General features: G+C 34.4%; 1 protein-coding gene across 1 annotated transcript; it reads left to right on the top strand.

Annotated features, from left to right (window-relative positions):
• Positions 1–5,528: 5,528 nt before the first annotated feature.
• LOC137402194 (uncharacterized) lies at positions 5,529–16,635 on the top strand. Its single transcript, XM_068088680.1, has 9 exons — positions 5,529–5,580; positions 6,475–6,570; positions 7,622–7,844; positions 10,623–10,768; positions 11,927–12,083; positions 13,144–13,292; positions 14,417–14,591; positions 15,130–15,338; positions 16,152–16,635. The coding sequence occupies exons 1-9, from the start codon at positions 5,575–5,577 to the stop codon at positions 16,197–16,199; spliced, it is 1,209 nt and encodes a 402-aa protein (XP_067944781.1). The 5' UTR covers positions 5,529–5,574; the 3' UTR covers positions 16,200–16,635.
• Positions 16,636–17,643: the final 1,008 nt, after the last annotated feature.

A 17,643-nucleotide genomic window follows, 5' to 3' on the forward strand; every position in this document is an offset into this window, starting at 1 on the left:
TATAGTTATAGTTAGTGTTACCATTTACTGAGCAACTTGTGAGCAAGTCTTTAGATGTTCTAATTCAATTAAGCTTTCAAATCACCACATATGTTTGTAAAAAAATATTCGATTTAGGCTATTTATGCATTTAAACTTGTAAATAAGATTAAAAATTACTCGTAATAATTAAGCAGAAAAAGATTAAGCCATGAGCTTTTGTTCCTAAGGAGTTATGCTCTCTCATCAGAGTCTACTTCGTTCTCTCTCACGGGGTTGAAGTCTTCAAATTTATAATGGTAAATCAACGAAATCTTTCATTATCAGGTATAGAAAATTAGTTCACAAAACTCAGATACTATGCTTGGTAGTGTTCTCATGTTCTAATAGAGAAACACACCACCAACACTAGTTATTTATAAGCTATTTTGGGTGGTCCTAACACTTATCAAGGACCTCTTCCGGAACTGTCAGATTAACCCGAAGGGATTCATTTTGCAACACGTCCAGTCTGGCAGAGCCAGGTAGTCATTTTACTTGCTCAATGTGCGAAGGGCAGAGGTGAATCTTTAGTGTGCCCACATTGGGCTTCAAGTTATGATCTAGATCCAAAATATACAGCAATTTTGGGTTGAAAGCTTGCCGGGAGCTTTTTGTCAGATCAACAATTAAGCAGGGCTTGAACCACCAACCCCATGATTGATAGTCAAAGACGCTACCACGAGGTCACCCTAACACCCTATATATGTACTATGCTATATGTAGCACACAAAAATAGCATTATCTAAATATTTCAAAGGTATAATTCACTATGTAACAAATCAATAGCGAAAACAATTACAAATTGCGGATGCTCTACCTTCAATGAGTGACAATTAGACGACATACACAGTATGGTCTTCAACAGTCAGTCCACACTTCTGAGTCATTGCACTCGTTTGACATTAGATGGTAGTGCAGCAACTACAACACATTCCTCAGTGTTTTCACTGTGATAATATATGGATTACAGTGTATGTGCACATCTGGAACTACAACTAGCTTTGTTTTGAAAACCAGCTGTTCAAACCCAAGCAACCAAAAAATTTTTTCAAATTGAGTCTCACTCACCAAGCTCAGAAGGACCTACCTGATCAAGCTGTTGAGACTTCACAGAGCAATATAGCTATTATCTTTTTTCAGTTTTAAGATAATTTAACTTGATAACTTTTAGAAACTCATCTAATTATATTGAAGTTTTGAGAAGTTGTGTAATTTAATTTTTTATTATCATTTTCTGACAACCCAAATATACGCATAAAACTTGTTATTCAAGAATTGTGGTAGCTTTGAAACCTTTTTCTCTAACTTCTAAGCACGCTATCATCAATTCAATTATTTTTTATAATATAAAAGTTTAGTAAAATATATTATCAGATGTAATTGTTTGTCGCAACCTCATAAAGATGTGTTGCAATGCAAAGAAAGATCCATTTGTGAAGTTAAAATGTGCCTACATCCTGACCAAGCTGATGTCAGGCTTTAACTAAATCCTTTATCATCATTGTAGCGTTGCAGCATCTCATAAATTAAGATAATCTTGCTTAATCCTGTCACTGCTGTCATCTGCTTCCGAAGTCGACAGCTTGAGACGCTCGTTGTTTATAGAAGGTTGGAGAGTCATTATGAGAAGCACAAAATGGATCCAGTTAAGAAAATTTATAATCTTTATGACTTTTCAAAAGAAACCTTTTGACAAAAAATATAAAGCAGAAATCTTTTTTCAAAGAAATGATTTTGATTTTTTAGCACCATTACTTAAGCAAAAGAGAGCTTTACAGTTATTTACATTTAATTAGCCAAGAAAAAACTAAAGATTGGATGTTGTCATCCGTTAATTTTGTCAATACCTGTTTTTTAAACAGAACCAAATGGCACTTGCTGTTGGTTACAAGGATACAGCATCATTTTTCATTGTACAGCACTATTAAACTAAATAATTGCTAAGTTTCTAAACAGTGATAGTCTAGTGACACACCTACATATGTCGCTGGAATGCCATCATGCTAACAGCTGTGTCGCACTCATTCTGTTGCGATTCAGTACGTCTATTTGGAATTAAAAAAACATGTGAGATGCCCCATCTTTGTGTCATAGAAATGGCCTCAAAAACCAACAGCATCGCATTTGTGCATGCGTGCGCATAGATCTTGCTTGGCCTTGACATCAGGTCAAGCAAGGTCTCACCACCATCATTCTACCATAGCGCCTTTTAGAAACATGATCTGCTTGTTGGCCTAGCCCGTAGGCCTGGTTGCAACAAGAAAACAAAATAAAATTGGATGGGAAGAGTGTAAAGTCATGTGACACTTTCTCCTGGCTTGGCTGTTGACAGCAGCCACGTTGCTGACAGGAAGAAAGCAGTGTACAGCTTCGACATGGCTTAAGATTTATAGATGAGTTGAGAATAGACAGGCAGCTTATGAAAGACATGTGCAGCCACCTGAGGAGACGAGCTAAAAATCTTAACTTACAGAGACAGATCCTGTTTGTTGCATAGAGTGCTGGCAACCCATTAATTTCTATGAGGAAAATGCTATTGTCAAAGTTGATTGACTAGCAATTTATTCATAACTTTTAGAATTGAAGGGTAGGAAATTTATCTGTAACAAGCAAGTTGAAGCAATTACCTTGCATAGCAGATATTTATAGCTGAGATCCTTAAAGCATGTTGGCAAACTAGCACTGTTCTCTTATAAGTTTCCAATCTAAGCTCTTCCAGCCTTTTGAAAAGAATTTTTAAACATTAGCTGAGAATTAGCTCATATCATCATTTCTGTGTCCTATGCATTTGATAACAAGTTTCTCCTATAAGCTAATTTAGCCGTAGTTCTAAAAGTTGTGTCGCATTTTAAGCTAGTTTTAGTTTGTTCTAGCTTGTGCACAATGGTACTCGGGTTATAAAGCCCATATACACAAAGGTCGAAGGTCGGGCTATAACTGCACACTAAAAATTCTATCAAATCCTGCCACAAAAAGGCAACATTATTTAATGAAAATACATACTTTTTATTAGGTATGAAAAAACGCTGAACTTTATTTACTGAAAATTATTGTTACAAACTATCTCTCTCTCTCTTTGCGGCATTAACCGGTTGTACAGTTGAAGTTTTTGCTATATTTTCAAAATATAGCATGCGGTTTTCTGTGACTCATTCTGAACTTTTTTTCTGTTTCACTTCTGCTGAGTTTGTTAAGAAGACAGTCAATGCCTTTTGATCTCACATCTTACCAAAAAGAGAGTCTTTTGAACATTTATACAGACTTCCTGTTAAAGAGTGGTGTTGACTGCTGGGCTTTTTTTAAAATATTTGTTACAATATTTAGGAAAAGTTTTTTATTCAATTGAAGTTTGCCTTTAATGCATACTCCAATATGTGCATTATTGTTTCATTTTTTGTGAGTACTGACTGTCATTAAAAAAGTGTCATTTTTTCAATATTTCAATGCTTAGGCAGAAATTAAAATTGAGATAAAAATATTGTTTTTAAAAAAGTTTTTTCAATATTAAAACAAGAAAGTTAAAGTTTTTCACTCTACGGTTATATAATACTAGAATTACCCCTGTCATACAGCCCACCACCAAAGTGATATTGGAAAAAAGAAAGGGTACTGATGGTTGAGAAATGCAATATTAGCAGTCAAATGGCACTGCAGTGCAATAGGATGACTGCAATGGTAGCTGTAATGTACTGGGTGTGGATGTTATTATGTACAAAAAACGGCAATAATGAAAGGAAAGGATTATATGTTTATATCTCTCCCCCTGCAATAGGAGAATGCAATATTAGAAGTAAAATGCACTGATATTATTAAAATAACCAATATTATTAATATAGTAATAGAGTAATAATAGAAACCAATGCACAATTTTGTTTACATTTCAAAATGTTGTAGCTAACAATATCAAGAAGTTGTGATATTTATATAGATTTTTAGAAAATCTATTTGACAAAACTATTTAGAAAAAATAATAACAGTAACATATTGCCCATCATCGATGTTGTTAGTGTGACTATAAGACTTCAATAATCATCCAAACTTACAATTAAATATAGTGATATTCCCATAAGAATCGTTAGAAAAAAATATCATCGTCATTTCCTTTACTTACAGTGCGTTGGACATCAGTTAGAATACCAAAGTACTCAAAAGTGTCTAAGATGTCAGTTACTTTGAAATCGGCAAAAAAGGGACGATTCTATTTCAGTACTTTTACGGTAACTGCAGAAACCTTCGGTAATTCGACAATGGTATAGACTGGTGAAATGTGCACATTATTTTTCGTGAAATGCGCATGACTTAATGGTTTTATTCTCTGTCGCTCGGCGTTTTGTTTGCCGGTCTTAATTTTGATAAAAGTAAGGCTTGGCAAGTTTTAATAACGATTTTCAGCCAAATTAATCTGTCTATTTGTGTATAATCCGTTCAGATGGGTAAGTTTTAAAATACTGTCGACACTTTTCAAAGAATTGGTAATATTTTTAAATAGGTTTATATGTGTTTTGTTATTATACTTAAACGACTCCACAGAAAAATGGTTAAATTTGTTGATGAGATTTTAGTACGAGGGTTTGCGACGTTGTTGATGAATAATTTTCATGAGTTATGTGCACATGCATTTATCATAAAACTCTCAAACACACTCCGCTCATTTGGTCGTGGGATAAATCTAATACAGTTAGAATTTATGCCAAATTATTTTTATAAATAATCTATTTAAAAACTGAAACCTACTCAAAGAAAAGAAGTTCAAGCATTTATGTTTGATGCTAGACAAAACTATACTTAAAATGCTGTCACAAAAGAGAGTAATGAAGAAGTGGATGAACATGGTTAAGGGCTGTGTATCAGCACAAAAACTTTTCTTGTGACCAAGTGAAATCATGAAACATTTAACTCTATTAAACCCTAAAGCAGTTTATATTATCCTGATTTAACACAACTTTTAAAAGAGATGAGAGCTCTTGATGACATCTAAGCTTTCATTTGTTCTGGCTCGCAGCGCATGAGTGCATACGTAAGTTGGTAAGTGCCAAAGAACAATATTTCAGATGTTAAAAAAGATGAATCCCGTAAGGTAGACAGACAAGGTGTGTTCTATATTTATCAAGATCCGCCAAATAGGAAACCTGTAATCAGCATATAGCAAGCTGCAACCTCTCCAGTCACAAGTTACAAAACTGAAGGCTTTAGTTAATCTTTGATAATAATAGCGAACAAATGTCTATAAGCAGGATTCTGACAGCATGTTTCTAGAATTAGTTCTAAGGTACAGACTATTCTTTCAGTTTAAATAGACTCTCTATTGCTTAACTATTTAACTATAGAGTGTGACGTTAAGAAGTTGGTCTACTACCGCAACAAAGAGTGTTTTACGTATCTGTTTTGGGGATTAGTAATTAAACCAAGATAAGCTCCAGATTACTCATATGTCAAAACAGCTGGGATTAGAGTTCACTCATGCATGATCTGTTGGCTGGAGTCGCGAGTCAGAGCACTTTAAGACCAGAGTTCAGAAGAAGCGAAAGTGCATTCTAGACGTAAGCAGTCAACATGAAGGTAGGTATCTTCACTCTACGTTGGGATATTATATAGATACTATATTTCTCTTGTGCAGATAATGTGTATTTTGAGTTATGCAAATTTTGAGTTACAGTGCGATAAGTGTTTCACCAGATATTTGCATGTTGTGGACTAGTGTGGACGCTTTGTTAAAAAATCATTCTATGACAGAGGTCATAGCGATACATTCGGAACTACGCTAGTCAAAATAGAAACCGCTAAAGTGTGAGTGATGTTTACAATGGAGCGCTCGGGTGGCATTTGCTTGCGCTTCGTTAGCAAGCGTAAAGCATTCAATAAAACTTTGCGAGTAATAAACTTGCTTGACTTCCAGATTTTTGCTGTTTCTATCTTGCGGGTGATGTGAACTTGAGGAGTAACACCTCCATGGTAACATAGTAATAGACTGCACACCTGAATGCTACTCAGGTGTGTTATGGCTCTAAATGAATAAACTAAACAGTACCAGTAGACAAACCAATCGTATCTTACTAGCTAATTTTTAGAACTGTCCAAACTAAAACAAGATACCACAGAGAGCTTAGAACATTAGCTTTAAAAGTATGCAACTCATCACAGATTCAATTTTGTTTCTCATGTCACAATTCTATTTCAGAAAATTGTGATTGCATATGCGAACCTGAAAACTTATATTTTCATTTCATGTTGTATCCAAATATTTGTTGCCATGTTTATTCAACAACTAACTCTGGCATAAGCTTGCTGGACTGTACCTACTAATATAACCCATTAACTCAAAATGCTGCCTAAAGGGATATTTGCAAATATACGTAAAAATACATAAAACTCACTTTCAGCTTCAAGATGTTGTGCTTTAAATTGAGAGATATATTTTAGTGTTTCTATGACCATGCTATATTTTAATTTTAGACCGAGAACTTAATCTACATACTCCTGGGCATTGTGGCTAGTTTGGGAACGACCCTAGCTATTGAACAAGATGTGCTACTAGAAGAACTTACTGAGGTGAGTCATACAAATACAATGTAGTACATAATTGTTTGTTTTTGAGTTTTTTAGTTCGGTCTAGGAAAAATTCTTAGCCATTGTTACAATATTTCGTCTTGTTGCCATCAGCACAATTGTCAGCTTTTATGTTCTTTCCTTTTTGCACCAAAGAAGCTGCAAACACTTAAACAAAATGTTCCAAGAGGTTTTATTAAACTAAGTCATTTGCCTCAAGCTTGAAGCTAAATAGACACGGCTCACTGTAAACTGTTAGGCTAACAAAAGAGCGATGGATTAACAATTTCTAAAGTGATAAACTTTTCTGACGTCTAAAACAGGAAAATGAGGATAATCCGCAAGATAAAGAAACGTTTTGCGTGGTAAAGTTAAGCATATCCTTGTTGAAATTGCCTTAATAGGGTGATTCATAGCCAGGATCATTGGTTATCAGATGGTTGACGTGACAGATTTTGGTGCTTCTTATCTCGTTTGTAAAATCGCTTGGCCATTTATTTTTTTTAATTGGTCTAAATAACAGCTTCTTATGGGAAAAGCTGTTTAAATGAGTTTTGATGAGTTTCAACATTTTGCCATAGCTTTTTTTTCTTTGTTACGATTGTTCATTTGCATGCTCAAAAGACAGATTATTAACGATTTGAAATAATTTAATTCTTCTTTCATATTATTCAATTTTGAAATCAAAATTGCAGTTTTTGAAAACTTATATGCAGTTTATGTGTATAGCATTGTTTAGTCTTGACTCTTACGCAAAAAGCTTTAATTTTGTAGGTTCTATCAATAATTGGAGAACTAATCTTATTGCGCCTAAAAAGTTTATTGAAATTAAAGCATATGAAGGATATTAAATAGTTCATGTTTGCACTACAAAGAAAGTTCTATTTTTGTTTAAAACGTTAACGTAATTTCATTCACCTATTGAAAAGTTTTTAATGCATAAACAGATGCATGACACTCCCAACTAAAAGGTACTAGATTAGACTGATCATTTACAGATTGTATAAGATGAAATGAACAGTAAAATATACCACGGTTTGCATTTCCCTTGCAGGTTTTACAAAATGATTTGAAAAGTAAAGCTGGCAAACTAATAAAAAACAAAAAGTTTGGACCAAGGACACTGGCCTGTCCTCGTGCTCCGAGGAGAGGACCAATTCCTGAAAGAACGGAGCCAGTGTGCCAAAGACACAAGCAGTGTGGTGAAGGGGAGAGGTGCTGTGATTGGTCAGATGCAAAACACTGCTTAAAGGCAATTTCCAAAAAACAGAGATTAGGTAAGTTGCTAGTTGAACCTACTTTTAGGTTAGGTAGTCACTGATATTTTATTGGTGCGTTTTTATACAGTGATGGTGTAGCAACACCTGGGTGTGCCAGTGTGGAAGCACTAAGCTGGGCTGATAAGCAGATCATGGTTCCATAGGGCACTATAGTAGAACAATGGATAAGAGTATTGCAACAACAGAAATTTATCCATACAAATAAACAGGAAAGCAAGATTATGCTTACGCACACGTGTGACACCATTGGTCTCTAAGGTCATTTCTATGGCACATTATATGAGAGTTTCTTTTCCAGACAGCCACACCGAATCAAAACACAATGAGATTGACACGGCTGTTTTACACTACTGGTGTAAGGAAACTTACTACATATAAAAAACTCTCCATGAAATTTGTTCATAGAAACCGATAACAATTGTCTTTAAGGAATAGCTTTTCCATTCCAAGTACTGAAGGCATGCAATTCATTTTAAAATTTTAAGCACTGGGTTTCCATGCTTCAAATGAATTTGGAGTGGATCTCTGCCGACGAATTTGCACTCTACCGTTTTAGCGATTCAGATTTGCACTTTATCAATTCTTCCAAGACTAGCGTTGTACTCCTCAAAACAGAACTTGTTAAGGTAGAAGCATTTTTGGGTCAAGGTCATTTTTCAATTCACACTTTGTACGTTTGCTGCCCTAACTCAGCCAGGATACTTGATCAGAATTCTGTTTATAATTAATAATATTAGTATCCCTCTCTATTACAAAACAGCAACAGAATGTACTATTTGCTACATATATAGTTTTTACCTGACAGGATGCATGAACGACAATCGCTTTTGGAACAAAAAAATATTTTTCTCTGCTAAAAGAGTTAAGCATAGGAAAAGGTAGTATCAGTTGTTTAATGAATAAGCCAATGAACTAAACAAAAAGGTAATTATCTCATCATTGTTGTTTGAGCAACCTATTATTGGAAATAGTAGTTGGAATATACCTAGTTGGTAGTGTGATGAAATGTGCTGAACTTTTTTACCTCTGCTGTAGAGAGCTAAGCTGGGTATTATAAATTTAAATTCATTGACATTGAGCGTTTCTGTGACGTCAAATAGCAGTCTCCCAAAGAGTGCCTTCGCAAATATTCAGCAAAGCGAAATGGCGTCAAATCTGTTGAGATTTTAACATTTCTATGATTCAAAGTAGAAAAACCTCCAAATGCATTTGAAGCATGGAAACCCAGTAATAGTTACATAAACCCAGTAGTAGTTACATAAACCCAGTAATAGTTACATAAACCTAGTAATAGTTACATAAACCTAGTAGTAGTTACATAAACCCAGTAATAGTTACATAAACCCAGTAATAGTTACATAAACCCAGTAGTAGTTACATAAACCTAGTAGTAGTTACATAAAAGCTTTCATGCAACCTTAAAAAGCTTTTAAAGTTAAATAAAAGCTTTGTGATTTCTCAAATCTTTACTAAATAAGTCTATTTGATCTTTTCAAACATTATGTTATAAAATTTTGATAATAAAGGCATCACATAAGTTTAGCCCAGATTAAAGTTAAAGCAGTTCTATATTCTTGTATTACAGTGAAAGTCATGAAGAGCATGTTTTCAAAGGAGTAGAAGATTTTGTAAAATCAGTAAGGAACGCAAGTTAATTTTACCTCTTTGTTGTAATTACGTAATACGTAATAAAATGCACTACTAAAAACAAGCAGTTTTGATCAAATATGCTGTATTATATGTTTTATCTCATCAAACTTACAGACTTTCAATTGAATGTCACTTTTTAATTTAAATTACTTTGACTGAAATCACTCTAGCTGTATCCAACATCATATGGATATGACAGTGTATACTATCTCACGTCTGTTACTTATAACATAACTGGATTATCTATTAAACCTCTAACAAACTAGTTATTTTCCAGTTCAAACTAATTGAAATAACAGCCAAATAATTAAAAATTGTGTTATAAAATAGCCAAATCGATTCAAGTCTGAATTTGAACCACTAAAACTAATTCAAATGTTTTCAATTTCAACTCGTTTTGCTTGCGGTAACTTAAAAAAAAAACGGAAAGATAATTTGGAAGTGAAGCGATCACTATGCAAATAGATATCTATGTAAATAGATATCAACAAAGACCATATAAGGCTGAACATAAAACTGTCAAAAAATATGAGATCATTCAATAATTCACACCTTTGTTCATCTTGGTACCCTTGTTGGAACCATGTTAATCTATTTAATTACCAAGTATTGCATATTATTATATGCAAAAAATTTCCATGTTCTCGGGAAATAAAGTTAGTCTTTTAATCCCATTTTATATCATAGATAATGGAGTTGTGTCATCATGCTATATCCCCAGGGCACAAGTCTTGTCATTGGAACAACATTAATTGCCAATTGCTGCTTATAGTGAAACTTGCTCCATATTATTTGTTAGAAATTCTGCATCTAATAGTATGTGGTTTGTGGTGGTTTCTAGCAGAATTGAGGCAGCAAATTATTTCTACCAAAAAATCTCTCCTAAATTGTGAGCTGGTCTCATATTATTTGATAGTGGTGTATGTAGTTATTAGAAGCATATAACTAATACATCCGTGCCCACACTCATAGGTTACAGCAGCTTGTATAGTTATACATACATATGTGCACTTCATTTAGATAAATTCAATCTAACACAAAGGTTTTACAAATATATGCCTCTAAAATAAGGTTTGCTAAAAAGTCACAAATTTACCTGTACTTGCAAATTGTTCCTACACATAGGTCGATGCCCTCAAATAACCCAAGTCAATGACATGTGTTTCGCTGATGGGCCCAGTTGCCGGTTTGACAACGAGTGTCCAGGAGAAGATGAAAAGTGCTGTCTTAATCCAGGCTGTGGCTACAAAGAATGTTTAAGTATTCGACAGGTATGTCAAACATTTAGTTTGTGAGACTAGCCTAGTAGGTGGTTGTCTTATGCTAATTTCAGTTAATGTTTTTTTCTCAATTATCAAATTATCAACAGCAGTTTGTCTTTGAGCATGTTCTGAGTAACGAGTCTGTTAGAATACAAATGTTAATCTAGAGAGGTAAGTGTTGAGTGTATTATTTAAACGGTTGGTAATTTTTCGAAAATAAGAGTCGTGTCTATTTATTTGTTCATTCACCAGTAGCCACGTTAAACTCATTTAAAAAATAATGCATCGCGTGGGAGTTGAAATCGGATATCTGGATTTGAAGGTAGGCGCACCACCACCGTACCACCTGAACCCCCTTTTCAGATTTACGAATAATTTTGCACATAAAAAAGAGTGCCAGCTCACTAGCTATTATAACTAGTAGATTAATTTTATTGTTGCATATTTTATAAACATAGTTGTAGGGTTTTGCGTTAGTCTATGCTACTTGCCTTTGCTCACCAAGACCATAGTGCTAATCATTTTTGCAACAAAACACTGTACAGAGTACTATTTGTTGAAGTCAAACATGAGAGCTAATATTTCTTGTGGTGACATTCGATATTGTGTAGCAAAGAGCCCAGTAGTTTCTACAGACTATGTAAAGTCCAAAAACATTCCAATATCTGTTTTCAAAATCTGGTAGCATTAAAAAGGTTTGAAAATCTATCGAAAGCAAACAACTTTATTCTATTGTCATACACAGTTGTATGTATAACATTTCCTTTACATCGGTAATCATCAAAAAATTATGTTTTCCATTACATAACAAGATAGAAAAATTAAAAGACAGAAATCTGGAGTTATTGAATGAGTTGAACAGAGGTGTTTGAAAAGTTGGTAATCTAATAGTATTGAGGAGAAGTGGTGGTGAATCAAAGGTTGTAATAAGAGAAGGTTCATAAACTGAAACATACGACGGTGTATGTAGTATGTTGGTGTCAAAAATAGAAAACATCTGAGGCATTAGTTATGATTCTAGGTGAATGTCTATTTTGTTTAAAAAAAGCATCTTTCACCTAAAAAATTTGATGCCAATGCTGGCTTGTTGAAACATACAAAATTGATTGCTGGTTTTTTCACACGACAGAGAAAATTTTAAAAGTTTAAATCTGTTGTATCATGCAGAACCTCGCCTGTCCAAGGCCAAATGTGCCGCATCCGGTGCATCGAGCAGGTGCTGCCTGTAGCAAGGACACTGAATGCTCTCTTGATGAGAAATGTTGCAATTGGTCAGGAGAGAGCAAGCAATGCCTAAAGGGAATCAGCACAATTCCTAAACCAGGTGAGCACAACTCCAACTCTTAAAGGTTCGTACACACTATATCAAAGCATTTCAGTGTTAACCACAATACTTCAGTGATTGTCTGTAATAACAATGTTCACACTATCACAAACCCATCTGCGTTTACATCAGCAACTAGTTCATGGTATAACGTTCTCAATATGCTATGCAGTTACAAAAACTATAAAATACTAGTCCCGCAGTACCGGTCATAAAAAATATTGATCGAGTAGTCCGCTTTGCTCAATCATCATCACGAAAGCGTTACACATCGCACATGATGTTGTGGATGCTGTCATAGTCGCCGAATTATCGAAAAAGTTTAATAGCTGCAATCAGGCATGTCGTATCCTTGTTGCCTCAGAAATGCTTTCCGCTTACAATGCATCTACTTAACAAGTAAATACAGCCATAGTGTGTGAACTAACCTATAGTGAGCTAAAATGAGTGGAGATCAGTAGCTTAAGTTTCCATGGTAAATAATTCATAAACCATAATACGTGGCATTTGCATCAGAAGATGTGGTTTTTATATTTAGGCTTTCAAGTGGGAGAGTATTTATTGCACAATCTCTTTGTAAGCTATCAATCTATGTAACACAACATATGGTTGGTTAGTTATACTAAATCAGTAGTTAACTGAAGTCTGTCGTCTTTACTGTAACAATGATCATGCTGCTCAGTCTTCTGAAGCCAACGTTGGATATTACGATAAAAGATCACATAGTATGGGATTCACACTCACAACAATCATTTAACTAGACCACCACTCTTACACCGGCACCACTCTATTGATCATCTTCTAACATTTCAGAAGAATGTTTGAGGCATTTGTTTTCTGCGCTTTATTGGTAACCTGACAATGTCTAACAGCACCTTAGACTGCAAGGTTTTCCTGTTGATAAATTGCTGCCTATCTCACTCATAGCTGACTCCACATCTTACACGTATGAAGGGGTCTAAAGCAAGATTGCACTGTGTTAACCAATTGTTACATAGTTGGTCTAGTGATGGGGAAACATCAGCTTATATGTGGTTGTCAGCTTACATCCTTTTTGCAGGTCCTTGCATTCTTCCAAGCAGAGATTCAGCTCCCACATGCTTTGCGGATTCCCCTACTTGTGAGTACGACTCCGAATGCCCAGGAGTTAATGAGAAGTGTTGTTACAACTCTCAATGTGGTCACACAGAGTGTAGTGACATGAACAAGGTATGTAGATATCTCACATCATAAAGATCGTTTTGTTTAACATTTGTTTTTGCAAATAGAATGACACAGGGTCTGATAAGATAGCCAATAGCTCGTTGTAAAGCTACAAACTTCCTGGAGAATGCGATGCTGAGTAAGCTAGTGATTAACTCAACTTTGTCTATAGTGTGAAACATATGTTACAAATGATTGGTGTATTTTTGTTGCTGAAGCACGTTATAATGACATTTGGTCATACTCTTTTCCCCAACCAGTTCATGCATATTTTTTGCATGGTTATCAAATCAGTTAAATTTTTTCATAACATTCTATTTTTTTGGCTCTGAAGTTAAAAGTGCATGAAAACAAAATGTTATATAAGTTAAGTTGTATCCTATGCTGAAAGTTGCTAAAATTAAATTTGATTTTATTTATTCATTGTTTATACCAATTATTTCCTTTATATTTACCTGACGTTATTAACTCGGTTAAAATTTCTTGAAATTACTTATTTTTATGTTTTTAAGCTGCACAGACTTAAGAATATAATATATAATAATATATTATATTATAATATAATACAAATTAGGTATCATTTGTCAAGACGCAGGATTTTACTAAAGTACACAATCTTTAAATAATGATAATAGGTTGATAGGCTTTGTTGTTATTAATTTTGATTGGCTAATGCTAAGTCTTTGTCTGATGCTACAAAAATGCGATTGAACAAAAGTAATTTTCTCACTATTTGAATTGAGCTGCATAGCTTTTAGCATCAAGGCAGTCGTATGAATATTTTTTGTCATTGCACATAGCAAACTTACTTTTTCAAATTCTCAGGAAAAGTGGTTTTTTAGCCTGCTAGTTGTCATTTTAGCATTTAACGGTTATCAACTAGCAGGAATTTTCAATTTTTAGTTGCCGGTTTTGGGCACTTGCTAAGTACTATTAAGCAAGTGTAATATGTACAAACATTCTACAATACAATTCAGTATACAATATTTGTACATGCATTATACAATATTTTTCAGTGTACAATGCATGTATAAGCAGTCTACAATCTATTTTTAAAGCTTGATTAAAGCTCACTAAATTGTCACTTACAAAATATATCGCATCGATCATGTCATTGCAAACTTTTTCAGTTCTTTGTTTGCCCCAACTTGGAGTTGCCCACTCAACCTGAAAAAGTTTCTAAATGCTCAGGGCAAAACGACACTTGCGAAGGATTTGGACAGGTTTGTTGTGCAACAGCTAAAAAAGCCAGTGGAGACTTGATATTCGAGTGCACAGAGGGAGAATACCACGAGCCTAAACAAGGTAAGCGAGTGATTTTACTACGTTTCTTTTGAGCAGCTGTCAGAGACTCAATAAAAATATGCACAGCTACCATTTTATTTGAGTTTAGGAAATTTTATTGACTGATAAGCAATAAAATAACACACAGATGTTATGAGAAGCTTTAAGTTATTGAGCATTGATCTAGGAATGCTGAACAGTATACGGACAAAGTCATACCTCTCACACTTTAAGGATAATTATTTTGGAGTTCTATCAGAGAGTTATATATTAATTCACAAAATCTTTAAAAAAATTGAATAGTTGATATTTAATATAATAAGAGTCATCTCTGTTCATTTAACTCTTTAAAGTCACACTGTGAATATTAGTAAAAAAAATATTTCTTCGCACAGGAATCCAACGCAGGGCTTTAGATTCAGGGCAAAGCATGCTACTGCTCTACCACTCAGCCACTTTGCTGTGTTAAGATATAATTATGAACACAGTGATTACACATAAAAATCTCTCCTGACACATGAACCTGCTGGCGGACTAGTGTATACTATGCTGCTTGCAGGTACTTGTCCTCCATCTGCACAGCTAGCCGTTCCCGGAGAAGAATGTATGGCAGACGAAGAGAGTGCTTGCGAGTATGACGATGACTGCTTCGGTCGACACAAGTGCTGTGAGACAGCGTGTGGTTCTAAGGACTGTGTCAGAGTCGGCAGACGTAACAGCAACAATAATAATGACAGCAGCAATAATAGAAACAGTGAAGGAAATCAGGTAAATGAAACGAAGCAAAAATTATGTGTTAAAACGTTTTTTGTCTGAAGTGTATTGTTTTCTAGTTCAGATGCCAATGCTTAGCTATTGAACAAATATCACCACATAAAATTTTGTTTAAAAAAGTTTGTTTTGGCAATGAAGTGCGTTTGCTATGTACTTATTGTTTTTAGAATAAGTGTTGTATTTTACAAAGACGCTTGAGAAACCCATAAGCTTATGGTTCAAACATTTTTTTCAATTTTTATGACTAGTGGTTTTACAAAAAGTGTATATTTATTAATCTACTCCTAAACTCTAAAAATTTAAACGAAAATGATAATTTGTCAAAAATAATTTATAAATAATACTGATGATGGGGTATGCCATAGCGCTTAAAAAACGAATCAAGTTTTATTTGAAATTTGTTGCTTTTGCTCAGCTATTTCTCTATTTTGGTTCATTTCGAAACTCGAGAGTCTTTGGTTTCAGAATCAGTTCTAGCTTTCTTGTGTTGATCTTTACTAGTTAATTGTTATATATGCCTCAAGCGTTTCAGCAAATCCAGCAATTATCAGCTAGCCGTTGTCAGAACAACTGAACAAAAAAGTAGGGCATAACCTCAGTTTAGAAATAAATTGTAGAATTCAAGCAATGTGTTTGGTTAAACCAAATGTCAATATATAAGGCAGTTATAGGCAAGGTCACGCAACAGTTAGTATTTATAACCAGTACATATCTTAAAATCTTGCTGCTTGGTTGTAATTTCACAAATATCCTTTTGGGTGATAATTAATATCTGTCTCTAAACTGTAGTCTGTAACCATTTTGTAGGAGGTACTATCGAGGCTGTTAACATTGCTAGAAAAAGAAGAGGAGTAAAAGACACAGCTGACTTAATGCTGACCCAAACAATTTTAGTTTGATTTCAGCTATGAACTTTCTCCCAAATAGATTGCAGATCAAAGGTTTTTGCTGGTCGCGTCAGAAGAACTTTTAACCTCAGCGATGTTTAAATATATTATATTTTTCTATCTATATGTGTGATATTACTGATATATGAATCTAACTGTAAAACAAGTTAATTTATTGCATATAATTTTTGTTTATGATATTATTTTAAAAAAACTGTAGAAACAACATTCCATTGTTAAATATTTGTATGTAGAGTACTTGAGACTGATTTACTGAAGGTGCTATATTAACAGAAGGCTGCCCCCAAGTCTTATTGTATTATAGTTGCATTATCTCTTCGTTCATTTTTTTGACGAATGTGTACAAAAGCTTAAAAAGTTTATGAGTTAATAAACATGTGCTAATAGCATTAGAGATTTGTAAGCAGATCATCTGGGCAATCAAAAATCCTATTAGCTTGATCAATGTGGAAGGATTACCAGCTAATCTCGCAAGCGTTGTTGAGGAACTTAGTATAACAAAGCCAGCCAAAGTTACAGGCTACTACTGGTAGGGTGAAGAAGTTGAAGTGGTAACTCATGAAAAGGTAAAGGCCGAAGCAAGCATAGATAGCATCCTGCAAGCTTAATGCTGCTTGGAACAAATTAGTGTCTGAAGCACTGTTGATTGTCTTATATCAGAATACAAGCCGAATGCTTGGTGTTGCACAGGTTTTAAGAACAGCTTGCTGATAAACAGTGGCAGGTAATGTAGTTGCCTGCTACTTGCCATTATCTTGAAACAGTGACAATGGTTAATTTGAGTAGGCTAGTGTTGCCAAACTTACTAATAAGAGCCATGAGAGCAAGCATAAAATGATGTTGCGCCATAACGCAAAGCGATATGCGAATTTTCAACAAAAGGAAACATATATCACTCAATTAATTCATCAATTTTGCATCGGTAAGTGGTTCAGTGCATTGTCTGGAGAGCGGGAGATTTCGAGATCAAATCATCTGTGACACGGACTCTTCCAAAACTGTAATAGCTATAGTTAGGCAGACATCCAAACATATGGCTAAATTTGAGATTTATATAGATTGATAGAAGACATTGATAGAAGATATTGTCAGAAGATATTGGTAGAATATAGTGATAGAGGATATTCACTGAAAATATTAATACAGGGTGCTGCTAGAGGAGGTTGATAGAGGATATTAATAGAGGTTATCGCTGATTTTATATAGCTGCATGTTAAATTTTAATACATGTATATTGACCCAATGCAGTGTCACTCAAGTTTCGCCACCCTTGCATTATTTAGACATTGGTTCAACTTCAAATAGCTGGCTCACCGCTACTAAATGTTGATACTTGATTTAACCTCGGGTGTATTTTTTTCAGCATTTCGCAAGTATTTAAAACCAGCTAC

This window comes from Watersipora subatra, chromosome 8, assembly GCF_963576615.1.
Source record: "Watersipora subatra chromosome 8, tzWatSuba1.1, whole genome shotgun sequence".
Taxonomy (NCBI): Eukaryota; Metazoa; Bryozoa; class Gymnolaemata; order Cheilostomatida; family Watersiporidae; genus Watersipora; species Watersipora subatra.